The 18,132-nt window shown below is 48.1% G+C and overlaps 1 protein-coding gene across 21 annotated transcripts in view; it reads right to left on the bottom strand.

The window, feature by feature from the left end:
• Positions 1-8,853: 8,853 nt before the first annotated feature.
• Fars2 (phenylalanyl-tRNA synthetase 2, mitochondrial) overlaps positions 8,854-18,132 on the bottom strand; it is a 512,601-nt gene continuing 503,322 nt past the window's right edge. For all 21 annotated transcript variants that reach the window (XM_058582377.1, XM_058582368.1, XM_058582373.1 and 18 more), the window contains one exon: positions 8,854-9,136. In XM_058582377.1, the coding sequence (XP_058438360.1) occupies positions 8,998-9,136 (139 nt within the window). In that variant the 3' untranslated portion in view covers positions 8,854-8,997. The remainder of the gene's footprint in view (positions 9,137-18,132) is intronic.

The raw sequence follows: 18,132 nt of genomic DNA, 5'->3' as shown, positions 1-18,132 counted from the left end.
GGGCCAGCTCTGGGGCATTTGGAGTCTGCTGTGCACACACTGAGTCACTTAGGAAGGAAGGAAGGAAGGAAGGAGGGAGGGAAGGAAGGAGGGAGGGAAGGAAGGGCAGGCTGGTCTGGTGTGGAAGGGCTTCTTCTTGTTTCTAGCCTGCGGGGACGCCAGCTCCCTTGGGGAGTGTCGACCATCTCGACTCCCCTGATGGCTCCAGGACCAGCAGCTCCAAGGTACAGTATAGGCGCCAGTCCCACAGGGCCTCTCTCAGCATGGACAGAGAAAGGCACCCACTGGGGCCTTTATGGCTGTTGGCCCTCAGGCCCTCTGTTTCCCCTGAGCTCTAGCTGGTCACGGAATTTATCACCATGGCTTTTGAGTCTCTGGCACCTGCTGATGACGAGTGGCTGGCATCTTCAGACACCTGTCACAGGGTCAGGCCACGCATGCACCAGGACACTGGGACCTCAGCCCTGGGATGTGGACTTTCAGAACACCATTAAAGGAGGGAAACCCTTCACACACCACCATACCTCAAAGGGACAGGCGACAAGGATGCCGGAGGCACTTCTTCACAGGACCACCAAGTCACAACAGTCACACTCACAGGCTCTTTGAACAGGCCTCTCCAGCTTCCCCTGACGTGCAGCTACCCAGCTGGAGCCCTGACCCCTGACCCTTTAGAGGGACGAGGCTCCAAAGATGCTGTCCACTTAGACTGGTCCAGGCTGTCTGATGCAGTGTGGCAAAAGGCCCGGGAAGGCCAGCTCTGGCCCCGCTCTCCCATGCTTAGCTGTTCCTGTGTGCTGAGTACGTCATTCGGTCCCTCTGAACTTCAGGGTCCTCGCGTATAGATTAGGGGGAGACTTGAATGTCGTCAGGACCTGTTCCAGTTCTAAGGGGTCATGGTTTCCTCTTTCTCCCCTGAATACTCATCAGAGTGAGGGCTTCTTATCAATGGCTCATCAGGGGCTGGGTTCTGTCCCACTCAGCCCTTGCTGCAAACCTCTGAAGCAGGCACTGTCATGGTGCCATCTGACAAAGGAGGAATTGAGCCTCCCACATGGTCACAGCGATGGCACCGACACCAGTCACCGTGTTTTATACCATGAGTTTCTTGAACTGCAATGTTGTTGTAGGGACAAACGAGGCAAGGCCGGGGGACTTGGAACTGTCTCAAGTGCTGTATGTCTGAAGTGGCACCCCCTTTCTCCACTGAAAGGGCCTCTCCAGAAATCTTCACCCAGACTGATTTTAGAACTGTCAGCAAAAGAGTCTCTGCAAAAGAGTTCAATGTAGATAAACTTCCTATTTCCGTGTTGCCCTGTTTACTTGGCCACTGGCCGAGAAGATACCAGCACTCCAGGTGCTGGACACCCCCTTACTAGTTTTTCACAAACGTATCCAGTATAGTACTTTGTGGAAATATGCAAACAAGGCCTCTGGCCTTGAGCTGGGCTTCACAGAGATGTCTACATTTTTAAGATAAGTTACAAAGGCTCCACGGTAACAGCTGGCAGGGGGAGGAAAGAAAGGGGAGAGGATGCTCTCCCCTTCTCAGGTGCTGTCCTTGAAGGGTTAACTTGCCCAAAACAGTGAAAGAAAAAGCTACTTTTATGTGAACTTCTGCAGACTATGAACTTCTGAGCCCCTCCCCTTACATGCTGGGTATAAAACTCTGAAACTCCCTGAACTCGGGGTTCAGGGGATTGATTGATGACAGCAAAAGCTGTGCCCTCTGAACCTGGCTGCAGCCAAATAAAACTGTTTCCTGCTATCTTCGGTGCCTGGCCTCATTTGTCCCTACAACATGTCCAACATGTTTTCCTGCGAAGCTGTCTGATAAAGGCTGGGGCTAGAATCTCCGGGATGGCTCTGCCGGCCATCAGAAAATCTCCACCATCCACCTGGGAGAAAATTTTCTTTTTCAGTCTTAAATCACTTACTTTCATGTTGGGAGTATGTGGGCTATTCTGTTAGCTAGTCGGCCTGGCAGAAGGGCAGCATTTAAACCTGGGACTGGATTTTCTTCCCGTTTCTTGCAGACAGCTAACCTGGCCTCTCTGTCAGCTCTCCGATTGCTCTGAGAAACCACCGTGGTGTTTCCCTTTCGATGACCTTGGCAACATATAATCACAACCTTCCTGGGAGCCCACAGTGTATCCAAAAGTTTAAGAATTTCTTGCCCATCCATCATCCCCCTTTTCCTTACATAAGGCCCTATGAACATGAAGGGTAGCAAACGCATATTTTGAGTCTATGTAAATATCCACACAGACTCCTGCTGTCAACTGAGGTGCTTGAGTCAAAGCAATAAGTCTTACTTTTTGTGCTGAAGTTCCCTGAGGCAGAGGTTCTGCCTACAGTGGAGTCCAGAATGACCACTGCATATCCAGCAAAACATACTCCATCTTTTATAAAACTGCTTCCATCTGTGAAGTACTCCACATCAGGGTCCCTGAGGGGTGGTCTCCTGGAGAACACTTCATCCATGACTTCAATACAGTTGTGACCAGGTTTTTTAGGTCCAATGGGCAGCAAAGTTGCTGGGTTTAGAGTTCTGAGGACCTCAACACGGATACCTGGGTTTTCACATAACATGCCCTGATATTTGACCATTCTTTCATTAGTCAACCAATAGTGTCCTTTATATATATTCTAACAATGTCAACACTGAATGAGGAACCCTGAAAACCAATTTTTGTCCCAGTGCCAGTTTATCAGCTTCCAACACCAGAAGATCTATGGCTGCAAGGGCCCATAAACAAGGTGGCCAGTCTTGGGCTAGAAAATTCAGCTATTTGAATAAATGTCCATGACCCCAGGACCTGAGTCAAGACACCTACAGCCACCACAGACTGTTCATGGACATACAGAAAGAAAAGATTCTGTGAAGTCAGGGAGCCCTAGTTCAAATGTACTGGGAGTGTTTGTTTAATATTCTCAAAGCCTTTGTGTTGGCCCCCACATCAGAGGATCTCGTTCTCCCCCCTTTGTGGCTTTATAGAGGGGTTTTTCCATGACTGAAAAGTTGGGGATCCATACATGTCTGAACCCAGTAGCCCCCAAGAATTCTCTAGTCTGATGGCAGGTTGAAGGGACTGGAATTGAGCAGATCTCCTGTTCTGAGGCCCAGTGGTTGTTCTGTTCTGTTGCTAAGTCAGATGGTAACCAAGGTACTTGACTTTTTCTTGATAGATGTGGACTTTAAGTCAGAGTCCAGTGCTGTCACAAAGATGGTGTACTCAAGCCCTTAGGAAGAACTGTCATTTAGGGAAGGGAGGCGTACATAGAGTCTCTGGTGCTTTAAGACGCAGGATTTTTTTTTTTTTTTTTTTGTTATCTCCTAGTGCAGGATCTTGGCTGCTATGATTCTCCAACTCTTAAATCTAATGTAAATCTTAGCAGAGACTGATGACCTGGGACATCATTTATATAAAAGGCACTTATGTAAATCTCGCTGTGGGCTGTCTGCCAAGGTTGGAGGGCAGCGGTGTGGTCCCGTGCAAGTCCCAGTGTGGCAACCACATTGTGCCTACCTAGGTGTTGCTCTTTGTCTGTGTGTGACTTTATCCTCCTGCCAGCTGGGAGCCTGCTCTAATTGTATATTGTAGCTGCCCTGCTTGTGTTTTGTTCAGTAAGCCTGGGTGGCACGTCCTTTTGGAGTGAGCACCCTATGGCCCACTACTGGCTATTAACATGAACATATTCCTGGTTCATTTGGAGGCTTGCAGCAGCTGAGCCCTCCTGAGGCGCTGGGTCCCATGCATCAGAAGCAGTTCTGTTTGTCTATTGGACCCCTGCCATATTCGTCAATCATCAACTTCTGAGCAAGTGGGAAGAAAATGAAAGGAGGGGCTGGGGCCAAAGGCTGGGGGAAAACATTTGCTCCTTCTCTGTTCAAGTCTTAGCTTTTGAGCATGGCAGTAGGTACTTGTCTGCCAGGGCCACTGGAGGCTTCCCCTTTTGTCTGGCCACACTTTTTTTTTCCTTATGAATATTTGGACCATTGGCTTAGTTCTAGTGAGACCCCCCTTTGAGTGACCTCTGGGTTTGTGGTGAGGACAGCTCTAAGGAGATCCATCCTCCTCTTTATCCTTTTGGTCTGCCTGTCTTTGAGCCTCTGGGTCTTGATCGATGAAAACTGCGGTGGCCACCTTAATCAGCTCACTGGCACCCTTTTCAGTAAAGCCCTGTAGGATTGTGATTTTTGGCAAATGGCTCTCTGAGCCTGTCCCACAAAGGGTGCACTGATCACCTGTTGCTTGTGCCTGTGCATTTCTTCACTGACAAACTTGCGTTGCAGCTGCAATGTTTGTATGGTGCCCCTCCTCCCCCGGGCACCTCTGGGCAGGGAGAGGGGCGGCAGTGGCGGTGGCCTGGACACTCAGCTCTGAGTCAGTTTAGCACATCTCTTTTGATCATTGCTGCCAGTTTCAAAGGGCAGAGGGGCCTTAGGCAGATGTGGAGCCCAGAGAAATGTTCAGGGCTATCAAGGGTGCGAGAGGGAGATGCCAGAGCAGCAGGAGGCTTATCTCAGCTCTGTTTGTCTGCAGATGCACTCGGCCTAGGCTAGGGCTCAAGGCTGCCTCCAATTCCTTCTAACTCTTGAGCAAAGACAGTGTGTTTTATTCTCTCTTTTTTTTTCTTTTCTTTTAGACTTTCTCTGAGGGCCTCTTGACATCTCTGTATCTTTAGACCTTCTTCTTTGTTGGGGCCCATCCTAAGTCTGGTTAATGGGCTGCATCAGATCAGTCATGGCCCAGGGTTTCTCCGTGTAGGAGGGAATATGATTTTTCCAGCTTATGAGCTCAATGGTGGAGAAAGGCTGGCACACAAAACTGCCTTGTCTCCCTCAGGTCAACATGGGTATGTCCTTTAGTCCCTTGCAGGGGCATCTGGAGATTTCTCATCTGAGTTGTGGCTCTGGTCTTAGGACAAATCTCCCACCTTCATCTTTGGAGGTGAAAGCGTCTTTGGTCCTAGGAAGCCTTTGGCTCTGAGGCCATCATAGAGGAAGGAGTAGCCAGTATTGGGGGCAATCATTTGTTGCCTCTGAGGACAAGGGGGCTAGGGGACAGTCTGTTGTCCCAGTGGTCTTGGCAAAGTTGGGTAGAGTGGCACATAAGGTCCTGGGTCCTCTTCTGGCTCACGGGGAAAACTGTTCCCTTTCCTGTCTTTCCTAGTCAGGTTTTCTGTTTAGCTACTTTCCACTGGGTCTTAGAGACCACTATGCTCCTGGCTAATATCTGCTTGGACTGTCCATCTAGACAGGCTCTCAACCAAGGGGGCCGTTTCTGTACTATCTCTTGACAGCAATCAATGTAAGAGAATTGGTTCAGGGGTTCCAACAACAATCAAAAGGAGCTCCGCAATGACTCTCTCATCTAACGATCCTTCTGGTGGCCTGCCCACATCTTGGGTGGGCCACTCTAATTCACAGAGTATGCAACCTTTGTGGAGTGAGTCTCACCCACAGTTAGCAGGAAAACCTTCCTAAAGGTTTCTAACACACATTTCAGAAGGCTCGGTTTCCTTAGTGTGCCTCCCATGTTCCACCCTGCATCGGTGTCGCACACTGAGAACAAAACACTCTTAGGACAAGACTCGCTTCGTCCATCTCCGGCCATTCCCCTCGCGGGGACTTAGGGCCCTCTTAGCCTTGCGGGTCAGTATCAACCCCCGACCTGGAGCTTTCACCTAGACGTTGGTTGGTGAAATGCCGCCATAGACTGTATGAGGTGCCACGGAACCGCGGATCAGGACTCTGCACTCGCTTCGGCCCTTGGTTGGGTCGGAACCCTTCCCTTTGTCCATCTCATTCTCACACTTTCCCATAGACATGGCCAGGACAGAATTTCTATACCGCCTAAATTCCAACAATTCCAAACCAAACAGAAAAGGGAGTTGCCCCTCTGCTCGCTGACCCCGAACAGAGACTACTCGGGTGACTCCCCTGGTCCGTTTTAGCTCCAACCACTTTGGAGGGTACTTGGGACCCAACAGATGTTGATCAAGCCTCTCCTCCACCCACTTAGGCCTCGAAGGGGAAGTCAGGTGGGCTACAAAACCAAATGGACCCGGGTCCTACCTGTTCAGATGGGCGGTGCTCCAAAACCCTAATTCTGGTTCCTGTTGCCTGTGGGTGCTCCGGGGTGGCAGCCCCAGGACGCTGGGTGAGTGGATCCTCCTTCAGGCCAAGAGTGGCCTGCGCGCACCAAGGGGATCACTGTCCCCCATCGCCCCAGGGAAGCTGGTCCCTGGAGACAAGAGAGGCAGAATAGCCTTCCTTACCTCCTCGGTCCCATCTGGGTCGCCAAAAATGTTGTAGGGACAAACGAGGCAAGGCACCAAAGCAGGAAACAGTTTTATTTGGCTGTAGCCAGGTTCAGAGGGCACAGCTTTTGCTGAAATCAATTAATCCTCTGAACCCTGAGTTCAGGTAGTTTCAGAGTTTTATACCCAGCATGTAAAGGGAGGGGCTCAGAAGTTCACGGTCTGCAGAAGTTCATATAAAAGCAATTTTTTTCTTTCACTAAGTTTTGGGCAAGTTAACCCTTTAAGGACAACACCTGAGAAGGGGAGAGATTCTTCTCCCCTTTCTTTCCTCCCCCTGCCAGCTGTTACCATGGAGTCCAGTTGGTAACTTCTCTTAAAAATGTAGACATCTCTGTGAAGCCCCAGCTCAAGGCCCGAGGCCTTGTTTGCACATTTCTACAAACTACTATACTCGATACGTTTGTGAAAAACTAGTAAGGGGGTGTCCAGCACCTGGAGTGCTGGTATCTTCTTGGCCAGTGGCCAAGTAAAACAGGGCGACACGAAAATAGGAAGTTTATCTATAGTGGACTCTTTTGCAGAGACTCTTTTGCTGACAGTTCTAAAATCTGGGTGAAGATTTCTGGAGAGGCCCAGTTAAGTCTTTTCTGTGGAGAAGGGGGTGCCACTACAATGAGACTGTTTGTGTTATGAATTAACTCAGCTTATGAGTTAATTCATAATGTTAATTCATAATGAAACCCAGGGTTTCATTACTTTTCTGTGCAAAACACATGGAAATGTCAAGATCTGGACGTTCCCCAGGCTCCGTGGTGTAGGGCAGGCCCACTCTGGCATGAGTGGACCCTGAGGGGGGTTCCTCATGAGTCCTGGAGGCTGGAGTCCTCACAGAAACAGAATAAAGGCCTAGGGAGCACCTCTGGGTCCCCTTCTGGTTACGTGCTTGGCCAAGTCCTGCGACTTCTTTAGACCTCTGTTTCCTTATCTGCACATTTACATAATGGCTGAACAAACCTCATGGAGTGTGGTGGGGAATGTTCAAGAACCGCCCCTGTGAGCCCTCTTGAACGTCGGCCCCACTCCAGTTCCCACTTTAGGGCTTGGCACGAGTACTATTTGACAGAGATTTGCCTGGGCCATGGGCCATGGGCCAGGCTGTTTTGCCTGGTACCCACCTATCTTGTTTTGTTAGGGATTATTCATGAATGCCTACCTGGTCCTGAGGAGGAAGGGGTGTTCTGGAGGTGCAGCCCAGGGCTGGGTCAGAATGGTCTGCTGGTAATGCTAATGAGAAGAGAAATGGCTGATCACCTGTGTGTTCCCACGCAGATCCACCCACTGGAGGAATTTCACCCAGTGGGACTCAGGATCCTGGGCAGGCTTTGGTTCCAAATTTGGGGTCTGGCTTCCCTAACTAGCTGCCCTGAAAACCCAAGGGCAAACTCCGAGTTAATAAGACGCCAGCGGAGGCCCTCCTTCCCTTTGGAAAGCGGCTGTCACCCCACGTGCTCGCCAGTAATGGCCACCCCTCATCAAATATTTATCCCAGCACTCATGGTCTCCTCAGCCCCCAGCGTCTTTCCAGGGACAGAATCTGATTATTAAACTGGTCATGAGCGAAGCAGGCAGACTACAAAGTGCCTGGAACGGAGGGGCGCATCAAAGTCCCACATCCTTCCTTAAAGGTCGCCTTCCAGAAGCTGAGGCCTCCTGCTGGGGACAGAACTGCAAGGAGCTGGCGGGCTGGCCTGCGTGTGCCTCCCAGAACCCAGCAGCTCTCTCTCCTTGTCCCCTCTCCCGGTGGGGCAGAAGGTCGCTAGGCCCAAGCCCCAGGGCCAAGGGCCCGACTCTAAGCCTTGGGTTTATGAAAAGCAAATGGTACCTTGCCCAGCTCAGAGACGACTCCTTTCTCTTTGAAGGGCAGCCCTGGCATTTCACCAGTGCCCTCTTTGAAGCTTGACCTTTGCAAAACAGAAAGAAAGGAAGAAGGAACGGAAGTTGATTCAGAAGCCTTCCTGCGCAGACATCCTTTGCAGATACCCCGGGTTTGGTTCCAGGCCACTGTAGCACAGTGGATACTGCCATCACCTGAGTTATATGGATTTTTGGGTTTCCTAGTGCATATAAAATTCATGTTTACATTATTTTATTGTCTACCAGGCATCAGGTTTTAAAACTATGTACCTGCCTTAATTAAAAATACTTTATTGATAAAAAATACTAATAATCATTTGAACCCTTGGAAAAATGGCGCTGATAGACTTGCTCAGCACAGGGTTGTCACCAACCTTCAATTTGTAAAAACGCAGCACTATAAGTTTCAATAAAACAAAGCACAATAAAACGAGGTATGCCTGTATTATGCCCAGAGCTTCTGAAGTCCCGCTGCGTGGCTTCACTCATTACGTGGGTGAAGAGCCTGTCAGGAAAGAAATCATGCCTGGTGCTTAATGGAACCCAGGGACCAATTAACCACACGGAGAGCCAGTGGGCTAAGCATTTCTCAAAGAAACAGGAGGGAACTTTTTAGTGCTGCCGTTTCCCCCTTCCCCCCAAATAAAAGACAAATGCTATGCCAACGCCTTCAAGAGCGATCCTTTATTTCAAGTCCTCAAACTGACCATTTACCAAGAGATGACTGACGTTCCAGGTCACAAACAATAGGTTTTCCTCTTTCAGCAAATCCTGGAGCCCTGAGAGGGCCACAGGCGGGGAGAGGAGGTGACATCAAAACCGACCCTCCACGCCCAGAAGCTGCACTGCGGCCTCCTGCACAGCCTGATGGACGTGTGTGACCTCTCTCTGGGACAGTGTCCGTTCCATGTGGCGATAGGTGATGCGGTAACAGTGGCTGGTCCTGTTGGTCCTACAGAGGGAAGAGAATGCAGATGGGTGAGTGACATGTGTCTGTGACTGCAGGAGCTGTGTTGCCTGCTAGGACCAGACCTCCCCAACTGCAGTGGGGACCTGAGCCCAGGCTCCAGGTACCACCCACATCTCATTAGGGAAATATCACTTCTCACTAATGACCTGCATCTTTTAAATGCTTTGGGATGAGGCTGATGGTTAGGGAGATATTAGCTAGAATAATCAAGACTGCTGGTTCCTGTTGGACCAGATGCATAAGAGTCCCCTGGGAAGGAAGCTTTTGACAGATTTGATTTCCCGAGCTAAGCCCTAGAGAGTCTGATTCGGCAGCCAGGAGGGGGGACCTGCGTTTTTGGGCTTTTCCCAGGCTCCCCAGGTAATTCTGACAAGCAGCCAGGATTAGAAGTCAGAGCCAGCATGCCCCCACCTTTTCCACAGCATAGGGGATAGCCATGTTTTCAAGGTACACTGCAATAATGGTGAGGCCAGAGATAGGCTGAGGGGTGTCTCAGCACCTCCCTAGGCCAAAGACGATCATTCTAGATAGACCATGCATGTCACTTTTGTGCCATGTAGACAATGACCTTGGCCTCCTGCTTCAGTATGGTGAGCTGACTTGACCTTCGTGGGCGACTGGGTGATTCTGGAATGCGTGAAAGCCACATCAGTGGGGCCTGCTATTTGCACGACAGTTGTGGAGACACACCATGGTTCGCCTCATCAAAAAGACCATGAAGCCAAGGCTGGCTGGCCTGATTTCTCCTCGAGCTGTCTCTCACTGGCTGTGGGCCAGCGGTCTGCAACCTTCCCTCTCTGGGCATCTACATTTCTCTCCTGTACATTGTGACTTCAGAGTCACAGGAATTCCTCTTTCCTAGTCCCTGCTGTAGCACGGTCCACTGCAGGCCTTCTGCCTCTCTGGTAATGAGACTGAAGTAAACCAAGTGGACCCCAGGCAGATGCCCTGGGGTGACACCGTCCAGTTCTGAGCCTGACCAGGAAGGGGCCACATGTTCTCTGGGTGGGCTTTCACTTATGCCAGAGCCTTGAGCAGCAGGCTTCTGTGGGCTGGCCACCCTTCACCCCCACAGGAAGACCTGGCAGTCTCCATCTTCGCCACCTGAGCACAGAGCCTTTGCCGCTGAGGGCCTCGTGACGCTTCCAGACTGTTCTCACTCCCGTTCACATCCCTCCCTGTTTTAACGCCAGACTCCTGGTGCCTTGGTCCTGACCTCTCCCCCTCCTCTTGCAGCATCTCCTGCCTCTGTCCCCTACCTGGGCTTGGTCATCTTGCTCTTTCTTCCTCCCACATACAGCCCCTTCCAGGAAGGATGACCTCCCAAGATGTAGGGGCCGGGTCTTTCTGAGATCCCTGCATTTCAGCCAGACACAGAGCCCCTGTTTGCAAGGAGCCACAGGAAGAAGTCACCTGAGATGCTGTCAGAACCCAGCTGTGGGGGAGCGCCAGAGAGCACAGTCCACCGTCAGCCGGCTCAGCTGCCTGCTCCCCAGGAAGGAGAAAGGAACCTCGTCCCACTTGCCTCTCTGTTCCAGCACAGCTCAGCCATGAGCAGGAGACTCAGGTGGACCATGAAAACCACGGACTCAAGGAGCCAACGGTGCCGGCGGCTCAGGCAAGCAGAAGGAGGGGTGCCCTCAGCGCCCAGCCTCCAGTGCCTGAGCAGGATCTTTTGGTTCTTCCAGACCCACAAGGCAGCATGTTTGAGCCTGAATGCTTCTCACTCTTTCACCTGCCCTGACTCCTACTCTCCCACAACAGTGACCACAGCAGAAAAAACTGCTTACTTACCGGGCACTACCATAAGCCCTTTGCCCTTGACCCTTCAGTTAAACACCACCACCCTCCAGATAAACAGCATTATTCTCTGTGGTACAGCTGAGGCACAGAGATGAAAGTAACTGGTCCAAGCACACACAGCTAGTAAGTGGCAGGGCTGGGTGCAATGCCAGGCAATCGGGTGGCATGTAAAACAGCACAAACTGCTGTGGGAAACTGTTTGGTGGGTCATCAAAAAGAATTATCACGTGGAATTCTCATGTGGCCCAGTCACACCCAGGTAATTATACCCTAAAGAATTGAAAGCCGTTGTCTTAAACAAAAACTTGTAGAAGAATTTTCACAGCAGCTCTGTCTACAATCACCCAAAGGTGGAAGTGTTCATTAAGAGATGAATATGGGCTGAGGTTGTGGCTCAGTGGAAGAGCACTTGCCTAGCATGTGTGAGACCCTAGGTTCGATCTTCAGCACCAAATAATAATAAGTAAAGGTACTGTGTTCATCTACAACTAAATAATATTTAAAAAAGAGATGAATATATATAAACAAAATATGGTATATCCATACAAAGCAATATTATTTGGCCATAAAAAGGAGTAAAATACTGATATAGGGAAGGAAACTAGATATGTGCGTGAAGTTCAAAAACATGTCAAGACATAATATACCTCATATTGCATGATTCCATTTATATGACGTGTCTAGACTAGGGAAAGCTACAGAGACAGAAAGCAGATTGGTGGCTGACAGGACCTGGGAGGAGGGGAAAATCGGGAGCAGCTGCTTACTGGGTACAAGGCTTTCTTTTGGAGTGATGAAACTGTTTGGAACTGAGAGATGTAATGGTCATGCAATTTGTAAATGTGCTAAATGGCACTGAATTACACTCTTTCAAAATGGCTAATTTTATGTTATGTGAATTTTGTCTCAATATAATAAAAGCAGAAACCAAAATTGATTTCAGAGCCCAGCTATTAACCATCACAGCTACAAACACCTCTCTTTTCTTTCACACCTTGGATCTCTTCCTTATAGCTCAGTGTTCTAGTTTGGATCCTAAATGCTCCCCAAAGACTCAGGTGTTAAAGCTCTGTCCTTCTCCCATGGTGCTCGTGGGAGGTGGTCTAGCAGGAGGTCTTAGGTCCCTGTGGGCATGACATTGAAGGGGATAATAGGAACCAGCCCCTTCTTCTTTGTCTCTTTTACATGCAGCCATCAGGTAAATGAAACCCCTCTGCCTTCATGCCCCCCATGATGTGCTGCCACAGGCCCAAAGCAACTAAAGCAAATTGGTTACAGAGTAAAACCTCCAAAACTATAATAAACCTTTCAACTTTTTATGTTGATTTACCTCAGACATTTCTTACAGTAATGAAAATCTGACTAACACACCAAGTTGTTCTAAGTAGTAACAAGGTTTGCAAACTGCTGGAAAGGCTAACTTTTTGGAATCACTCATGAAAGAGATGGATGAACTCCATGTTCTTTTTGGCTCAGCCTTTCAACTAACAGCGAAGACATTGGTGAGATGAAGACGACTGGGATGTGCTTGGAGTGGGACACACAGGGAGCAGGGATGCTTTAATAAAGGTCTTTCCTGCCTTTAGGGTCATTGAAAGGTGCACTGGGAAACCTGGATGTTGACTGGGAAAATAAGAGGGCTGAGAGGGTAAGAAAACAAGGCTATAGCCCTAGAGACTGGGGTAGTGCAGTGCAGGCCCTGCACCTCAGGGCTGGGAAACACGCAGCTGCTGTAGTCTGCCTGCCAGACTCCAAGGGGCCCAAAGCTCCAAGATGAGAAACTCCCTGGAGGAGAATACCTGGAGTTTTACAGGTAAATAAATATTCTCTTTTATGTGCATCGCTGCTTCTACTCTTGGGAAAAATTAGTAAGATTTCCCATTACTAAGTTTGGGAGGTCAAATTCCATTATAATAAGATTGATGAGAGATTCTTAAATTTTTTTTGTGTGCTAGAATTTCATTGCATTGGGATATTGGCTAAAATGAGTTGGTTGCTGGCTAGAGCTTGAATTTTTTATAGGGATTTTGGTGTAAGAGTCTTAGGAGTGTCTGAGCTTCAGAGGGCTTCGACTATTACTAGTTCATTCAGGGATTCCTTTAGCCATTCAACAAACAAGAGGTTCCAGGCACTGAGCTGGAAAGAGGTAAGCACGTGAGGGGAATCCAGTATCTGCTCTCGACCAACTCATGTCTGGAGGCCCAGAGGCCCAGAGGCCCAGAGGCCAGGGGAGGGTGGACAGTGAGAGGGGCCTTCCAGGTGCTTGGCTGTGCAGTCAGCCATGCCCCCCTCCACAGACAGCCTCAAGCACTCTGAGATTCATCTTCGGCAGATGAGTTTTCCCTCTCATGGCACTTCCCATGGGCATTGGAATGCCGCTGTTTGTTTAGTACAGTGGGGAGCATTCAGGACCTGCAAGGAGAGTTTTGACCTCCCTGTGTGTTCAGGGATTTCTGCTAGTGAGGAGAACACAGGACCCAGAGCCACGTGTACCTCCCTTGGGGGCTTCTCAGTGAGCCCTGGTGCACTGCTGGGCCATGCCCTCACCTCTTCCACCTCCTCTGGCCTCCCATCAGCCCCCACTTCTGAGAGGCGCAGCCTGGCTCATGAGACAGAAACACGATTCAAACCTTTTCTGGAACTCTCTCTTGGATCCTGTTCCCTACTCTAAGGTGACCGCCAAGGTCCACCCAGCTCCGCCACTCTGTGCAAGTCCAGCTTCTCACGCAGAAACTTAGGAGTCAGGGCTGCAGGGAGCCTCAAGCGGGCAACTGAGGAGCTGTCGGAGGGTGGCACAAAGCAGCAGGGGAGGATTCTGTGTTTTGCTGTCTTCTCCTCCCTGGCACTAACTTTAGACTAAAGACAAGGATGTGTAGGTGCTGAGAACAGTCAAGTCTGGATCAGTAAAGGTCTGTCAATATTATCAATGTTTTAAATGGATCCAGTCATCCTACTGGGTATATATCTAAAAGAAATGAATCAGTATGTAGAATAGATCTGCACGCCCACATGCATGCAGCCAAGGCAGGGGGAAATCAATTTAAGGGCCCATCAATGGAAGAATGGTTAAAAAAAAATTAGGTGTTTATACATGGGTATAAACACACACACACACACACACACACACACACACAGAGGAATACTATTTGGTCTTAAAAAAGATGAAATCCTGTCATTTGTGGTAAATGAATGAACCTAGAAGACAATAGATAAAGTGAAATGGGCCAGGCACAGAAAGACAAATACATGTTCTCTCTCATGCGACATCTAGAAGAGTAGGGGAGTAGCTAGCAAAGTCTGGGGAGGGGGTGACAGGCAGAGACTGGCCAATGGGTACGAAGTCGCAGTTGGATAGGAGGAATAAGTTCTAATCTTCTATTTCACAGCCGGGCAACTTTGGTTAACCATATTGTATTGAATATTTCAAAAGTAGCCAGAAAAGAGAATTTTGAATGTTCTCACTACAAAGAAATGATAAATGTTTGAGGTAATGGATATGCAAAATACCCTGATTTGATTATTACACAATGTATACATGGAATCAAACATTATACTGCATGCCAAAAATATGCACATTTATATGTCAATTAAAATGTTTTAATTTTAAAAAGCTAAGAAATAAACATTTTAATATGAAACAAAAATAAAAGGGAGTCCATTCCCAGATATTTCTTGTTTTTCTTCTTAAGGGATAAATCTAACAATGACCAAATTACTGCAAAGAGCATCATGGATCCCCGGTTCCAAGTGCACCATCCAAGGGATGCTGTAAGAGGACTCGGGGCCATGGAGGATCCCTGAAAAGAAGGAACGAGGGGTCAGAGTTCCAGCGAGGGAGGTGATACTTCTCTTACACAACCATTTGGTTTATCCTGGCAACCAACCAAGATCTGCACTTGAAATAAAACCTTTCAGTGGGATCCAGCCCAAACCCAGCTCCTACAACATCCACAATAGTCTGCTTTTCCATCTGTGGCAGAGCAGCTACTGCATGTTCTTGGATGGCGTGCCCGACACCTCCCAGAATAGACTACGCATGACCAGTAGTCACTGCAGACACCACCTATTCATGCAGGGATTACTCAAGGGAGAGAAGAGGCTGTCAAGGGGGAGGTGCCATTTGCAGAGTAACAAGACTGGGCTTCCCTGGCTCACTCTTCCTCTGACTGCAGCTTGTGGGAGACAGAAGCTCAGTCTGTAGCCCCCATATCAGACACACTGTGCCTGGGGCGGGGGTCAATCTGTGCAACGTTTCATGAGTGGGGTTGGACTTGGGTAGGAGAGGACAGGGACTAGGTCCATGGCCACACCTGAAAATGCAGAGCCGAATGGGGTGCAGGGTGGAGAAGAAGTTGACTTTGTAGTTAAGAGACACCTGGTTTCAATTCCTATTCTGTGTTTTGCTACCTGTGAGATGTGGGCCAGTTTACATAACCCCTTGGCCTCAGTGATCTCATCTGGACCATGAGGCTAACACTTGCTTCCTAGGTCTTGTGAGCACTGAATGAGGGTGGTAGGTGGCATGTTAACACAGAGCCAGGCCTCCATGAAGGCCTCCACAGGCTCAACACAGTCATCACCCTTATTGGTGGGGAATGCATTCCAAGACTCTAGTGGGTACTTGAAACCACAGATAGTACCAAACTCTATACATACCATATTTTTTCTTATACATACATATACATGATGAAATTTGATTTAAAAATTAGATACATTAAGAGATTAACAATAAAAACAACAAAATAGAACAATTATAGCAGGCCAATTAAAAACTTGACAGTATTGTTATTTTACTTATTAAGTAAAATAAATATTACTGAACATGAAGCACCATGACACTGCACTGTTGATCTGATAACTGAGGAGGCTACTAAGTGACTAAAGGGTGGGTAGTCTATACAGCATGGATACATTGGAGAAAGGATGATTCACATCCTGGATGGGGCAGAGTGAGATGGCATATTTTATCACACTACTCAGAACAATGTACAATTTAAAACTTTATGAGTTGTTCACTTTTAGAATTTTCTACTTAATATTTATGGACTGTGGTTGACCTTGGAAAACTGAAACTGCTGAAAGCAAAGCTGCAGATAAGTGGGGACTCGAGTTCGTACTTGTTTGTCTCCTCTTCTTCCTTTACTTGTATGGCTTATTAGAGAGAGGAAGGAAACTTTGGGGAATGAAGCATTGTATTATTTTTATGTGTTTCTTTTTAACTTCTATTCATGGTCTTGGAATCTGACCCTGATCTGAGGATAGCAAGAGCTTCCTTCCAATAGAGCATAAATGAATGTTTAGCTTTAGCTGAAAAAGATAAATGAAAGGTAGAAGTCAGGGACAGCAATGAATTATTGCACAGAATTGGGAAAATTTAAAGTAACAATCTAGAAACTAAATAAATCCCTCCCCCTCCCTCCCTCCCTCCCTCCCTCCCTTCCTTCCTTCCTTCCTTCCTTCCTTCCTTTTGAACCCAAGGCCTCATGCATCCCAGGCAAGTACTTTACCACTGGGCTATACCCCAAGCCTTTCTTTTCTTTTCTTTACCTTCCTTATTTAAAAAAAAAAATCCAAAGGAAAGAGGGGAAAATGAAATTCTGATAATAAGACTTAGGGTCTAATTACTCATTTTTTTCCTAGTGAACTGCTCTGGGATTTATTTTTAAATAATCATTTTATTTCTGATTAACATGACAAAGCACTAATACTCAGCATACATAAGAAATTCAAAACAGTTAACAACAAAGAAATAAGCAATGGAATCAAAAATGATCAAATGATTTGAATAGAAATTTCTCAAAAGAAGAAATATGAATAGCCAAAAAATTCAAAAAATGATGCTTGATATCATCATTAGTCATCAAGCAAATCCAAATCAAAATGACAATAACTAAATGGGCTCTGGGGCTCTTTCTGGGCTCCAGCTCAGCTCGAGGACAGACAAGATTCTGAAGGAAATGCCCTCACGCAGGAAATGAGCCAGCCATTTGGCCAGCATTCCCAGAGCCTGCCTGGATGAAGGGAAGGGCTGAGGCAGAGGCCCAAGCTGCATCCAGGATAGAAGTGATACAGTGAGACAGATGCAAGTTGGTCCAGTGAGGGGAGATGACAGCTTGGCAGGGCCCGCCCTGTAACCCATGGAGCTTGCAAGAACAGACACTCTGGACACGTGTGCTCTCTCTCCATCAGCTCCCTTCCTCCTCCCCCCACCCCACAGACTCTCACAAGTTAGAGATTCAAGGTCTTATTCTCAGAATGCTCTGTCTTCAGCCTGCCCTCCTGGGGCCTGTTCTGAGCACACCTCTCCCTTTCGTTCACAGCTAGCAAGTTTCAGAGTTGCTTTTCCTCGCTGCTGCTACAGAGCTTGCAATGTCCTCCCTGAGGGATTTCTGTTCCTTGGAGTCAGTCACAAGAAACCAGACCAGATGGTTCCTCTGACAGTTACTGCCTTGGGAAAGACAACTCCAATCCAGGCCTTGATGGAGGCAGGGCCAGAGACGGGGAGAGGGAAACCAGCTAGGCCACCCCCGTCCCAGCCCAGCTCCCAGCTAACCTCACGTCGGCAACTGAGAGTTCCTTAGAGACATACATTTTGCAGGCAAGAAGTGCCTTTTAATTTTTAAAGACTTGCCAAGTCTTTGGGGAGGTTTCAAAGAGCCCCCAGGTTTTGATTCCCTTCACTCCCTTAATTTCTGCTCCTTTGTGAGCAGCTCCTGACAAGCAACACTGGGGGAGGGAGTCCCTATTCTTGCATCCTACAGGCTGGGGCCGAAGTTCTGGGTCTTTATACGCATGAAAACAACTGCTTTGAGGGAAATCTTCTAATGGAATCTCTTAGGAAGAGGCACAGGATGTAGGTGAGCCTACCACTACTACTTCTCAGCTACAGGGTCTTGGGCCAGTTCTGAATCTCTGATTCAGGTTATCATTTGAGGATACAGATAACAAAATCATAAGGCATTTGAAAGGACCAAATGAAAAATATATGGGTAAAGTGTTCAGCATAGTTCAGGCTTACCGTTAACAGCTGGTATGATTATTTATGTAGTTAAAGGTAATAGAGCCTTTACTTTGGCCCACACAGAAAGACTTGAGGGTCATGTGATCTGAACTTCAACTTCCTCATCTATAAAAACAGATCAAGGATACAACACATGCAACAAGGTGGCTGAACC

The sequence above is a fragment of the Marmota monax genome, unplaced genomic scaffold (genome assembly GCF_021218885.2).
Source record: "Marmota monax isolate L192 unplaced genomic scaffold, Marmota_monax_Labrador192_F-V1.1 WCK01_AAM20220418_F8-fsc00029, whole genome shotgun sequence".
NCBI lineage: Eukaryota > Metazoa > Chordata > Mammalia > Rodentia > Sciuridae > Marmota > Marmota monax.
This window is presented reverse-complemented; position numbering and strand designations above follow the sequence as displayed.